Below are 4,101 nucleotides of genomic sequence, written 5' to 3'. Positions count from 1 at the left end.
ATTTAAAAAAAAAAAAAAAAAAAGCCACCTGGCCCCCAAACCAAAACAACAGTACTTTACTTTAAGCTTGGCATGCCCCGACCAAGATTAAAGTGCACATCTGTATAGACTGGACTTCAGTGGGGCTTTTTAGCACTTTTATCTAATAGATGATTGAATCAGCTTTAGACAGAAGCGCCAAAAAGCCCTGCTGAAGCACCCAATCTATAGACATGCTTTAGAGGCAGGTCAAACTAATGCGCTGCCTCTTCCAGTAAAGCATGGTGTGTGTTTTGTTTTGTTCTTCTTCCTCCTGCCCCCCACCCCAATATCTGTCAGCAGCCATAATAGACTATGCATAAGTGTTGACAGTGGAGGGGGCACAACTCCACACAACTGCCTTTGCTACTGCCAGGCACTGGCTTCAGCCCCACTCCCTGCCATCCGCGCAGAAATCTTGGGAGGAGTGAGCAGGGAGGGGTGAGGCATGTGCTCCCCTATGCCTTCCCCGTGAGTCATCTATACTCTGAGCTTCAGGTATTTGTTACCGTGCTAGTTAAAAAGCATGACTTTTAATAATGCCTAGCACTTAAGTTTATACAATTACCTTTCCAGTACAAATGTTTATACCAAATATATTCTCCACAGTACCTTTTTAACAGAAACAAGGTTTGCTGAAATTCTGAAAACGCACGTTCAGTTTTAATTATGATCAGTCCTATATGTGACATCTGACCCCAGACATGTTGCACTGAACTCTATCTCAGTATTAGCTGACTACCTGGGCTATTATTCTGAAGTGTTATCAGATTTTTTTATGATTCACAACTCATAAATGAGTCATGTCTGCAATCTCTATCCAGAGGTTACAATCCATGCAATCAAAACAAACCTAATACTGATGTAATAAAATGTTACTTTCCATAAATTTGGTACGCACATCTATAAACCTTTTCAAATAAGAAAGATATTTAATGTCTTCTGTCTGTAATCTGACACTCTTCTGTTTTAATTTTGTAGACTTAGAAACTTGAGGCTCATAGGGTAGGTGGCTATTACATTAACATCCAATATACTGTATCAGATTTGGCCAGGACAGTCTCAGATTTCATGGGACAGTCCTGGCCAGTTGGTGGGAATTGAAACAAAAGTCCTGGAATTTCAGGGATGTGGGGTGCAGTCTAGTGGGGAGGTGGAGCAGTGTGATGCTCTAGGCAGGTGGTTGGGCAGGCACCACTACTGCTGTGCGGGAGCAAGGCAGGTGGACTGAAGTAGTGCCCAGCCCACCTCCAGCTGCTGCTCAGGAGGAGCCAGGCCAGGCATGTGTGGGTGGGGTGGCACCTGCTCCAGTCTACCTGCCTTCCTCACACAGCAGCAGGGTGCCTGTCTGCTCACCCACCTCCCTGGTATACCATGCTGCTCTACCTCCCCACTGGACTGTGCCCTGTGCCCCTGCCTGTCTGCTTTGGCCTGCAACAGCACTGCTGACTTGGAGGGGAGGAGGGCAGTGTCCTGGATTCTCTTAACAAATGGTCACCCTACTTGTACATTTCTTTTCTTTAGTCTTTATTCAGCAAACAGATTTAGTAGCATATTCTCTACCAGCACTTGAACGTTGATTCCCTTGAAGTGGTAAAGAAAAAATCACTTTCTGATATGTTGGATTGATATATTAATACCTCTGAGTAAAATTGTACCTGCCTATACTTAATTTCCTTTTAAGTTTTATTTCAGCTTCTACACTTTAGAAAGATCACTGGGCATTTCGCCAGTTAAAACAAAAAAATCGTATGTGAAAAAAAAAATTACAAACCAACAAAAGCCAACCGGTTAGAATTGTAATATTTCTTCATTCAAGAGGGAAGAGAACTGTATCCATCCAAGGTGTGAAAGCACAAAGGATTCTGCAAAACCACAGTACAACAAAATAAAGTCATGGTGCTACCGCTCAGGCCTTGTATCCAGGCACCCAGACAACACACAGAACCACTCTTTTGAAGCCAAATCCAAAATTAGGCCCTAAAAAGCAAGTACCCTGCAAACTCTCTTTCAAATGCCTACCCCTATTATTACTGCCAACGTAGTGAAAAATTAGTCAGGCCTCAATCATGAGACTTTCTTTGTTGGTTTTGGGGGGTTTTTTAAACTAGATTTTGAGCTTTTTGGATAACTTCAATCATGTTTTCAACCCTTTCATCCTCTTCTCAATTTATTATTATCATTGTCGTTGTCATTATTGAATCCAGGAACTGGAGTATTAGACAACAAATATCAAGAGATTAATGATAAAAAAGCAAGAGTTGGCAATGCTAGTTTCATACAGAGTGGTTCCATTGCAGTCTGAGATTATTGAACACAGTTAATGGTGTATGTCCATGTGCACACATTTAATCAATTTATTCCCTTGGTACTAAAGCAAAATATCAGTGTATAAATTGAGAAAAATAGATATTATATATATTTTAAACTGTTCTTGAAAAAAACCTGAAGAACTACTGAAATGTACATATTACAGAGCTTAAATATTGTTTGCACATTACATAACTGAAACCCACATAGTACTCTAATATAAATACATACATTTGTATACAAGTCTTGTAACTTAATCACAGAAGTCCCAGTAGTTTCCTATTATTTACACTTACTGAAAATTATTACATGATACTTTAAAGAGGAGTTGCCTATTAGATGTCCAAAACAACAAAAGCAGTCAAGACAAAAGAATCTCAAACCTCCAGAAGCTATTGATCTGTTAAAGAACACAAAGTTTAGTACAGAAAGTGCTGCAGGATAACCAGGCTTTCCATGAAGTGTAGCTACTGGTCCCTGCCTCTACCTGGAGGCTTTTCATAGTAACACAGACTCACCCACACCACCCAGGCCAACTGCTTGCATGATAATAAACAGCCAAGTGAGAGAATGGAGTTTGCACCCATGGACAAATCTACCAAAGTGTCTTGCCCAATCACAAATGCCACCATAAGGGGAATGGCTGAGAGCCAGGGTTTTAGTTTCCAAAAAGCCCACTGAAGAAGTGGCTCTACTTAATTTAATGTAGTGGAGAGAGTGGTGGGGAGCAGCTGAAGCAGAGACAAGAAGTCATCCAAGTGCTCCTTAGCTGGCAGAAAGGGAGGAGGAACTTGGCAGAGGCTGTGGAGACGCTCTGCAAAGCCAGGCTCTTTTCTTCCTTAGTTCCCAGATCATCTTGGCTCTGTCCTCAGATCCTCCCAAGATTGTTGCAATGAACTGTTGGCTGAGTGCGGCTTATATTTTGTAGGCTAGGCTCTACAGATTAAAGTGGAAACTATTTAAAGCCGTCACAAAACTCTTCTGTATCTAATCGATGGGGAATGTGAGAGGAGAACACCTCTTTTCCCCCTCCCCCCCCAAAATACCATGGCAGCACTGCAGGTTTGCAACTTGTGAACGGACCCGGCCTTGTGCCTGCCTGCAGGCCGGGGGGCTGAAGCCCCCTGTGTCCCAGGGCAGGAGGGGGGAAGCGGCAGGGCTGGATCGCACAAGGCAGGAGACGGGCCAGGCGGCCTCGCCAGCTCCCAGCCACGTTGTCCGCCTCCAAGCGCGCTGCGCAGCCCGGCGGCGCCGAGTCCCTGCCCGGCGGCGGCTCCGGCTCCCAGGAACTCTTCGAGGGCAGCAGCGTCCCCTTGTGCAAGGGCCGGGGCTGGGCCCCTGCTGCTGCCTCCGCTTTGCAGACTTGCCAGGGATGCGGGGCAAAGGGCAGGGAGGGCGCGGGGCTGCCCCGTACCTTGCTGAAGACCTCCAGGTCCTCCTCGTCGTCGTCAAACGCCAGCACGTCCGGGGACACTGGGGGCTCGGGGCAGGGCGGCGGCGCCGCCGCTTCCCCGCTCTCCGGCTCCATCCTTCCCCTCCGAGCCCGGGCGGCCTCCCCGCCCCACCCCGCACTGCGCCGCTCCCCCGGGCGCGGCAATTGGCTGCCGGCGGCGCCTGCCCAGTCGCAGTGCGCAGGACTGGAAGCGGCGGCCGAGGGGGCCCGGCGGGCTTCCTTCCGCCTCGGGCAGCCGCGCCGGGGCTGCGGCCGCTGAGCTCTGCTGCGGCCTGCGCGGGGCAGGGAAACGCAGCGCAGCGGTTGACCCAAGTCTGACT

General features: G+C 47.5%; 1 protein-coding gene across 2 annotated transcripts in view; it reads right to left on the bottom strand.

Moving 5' to 3' along the window:
- SNX7 (sorting nexin 7) overlaps window positions 1–3,889 on the bottom strand; it is a 72,318-nt gene extending 68,429 nt beyond the window's left edge. For both annotated transcript variants that reach the window (XM_019501665.1, XM_019501666.1), the window contains exon 1: window positions 3,743–3,889. In XM_019501665.1, the coding sequence (XP_019357210.1) occupies window positions 3,743–3,856 (114 nt within the window). In that variant the 5' untranslated portion in view covers window positions 3,857–3,889. The remainder of the gene's footprint in view (window positions 1–3,742) is intronic.
- Between the last annotated feature and the right edge of the window lie 212 nt (window positions 3,890–4,101).

This window comes from Gavialis gangeticus, unplaced genomic scaffold, assembly GCF_001723915.1.
Source record: "Gavialis gangeticus isolate Ggan-Ray unplaced genomic scaffold, GavGan_comp1, whole genome shotgun sequence".
Classification (NCBI taxonomy): domain Eukaryota; kingdom Metazoa; phylum Chordata; order Crocodylia; family Gavialidae; genus Gavialis; species Gavialis gangeticus.
This window is presented reverse-complemented; position numbering and strand designations above follow the sequence as displayed.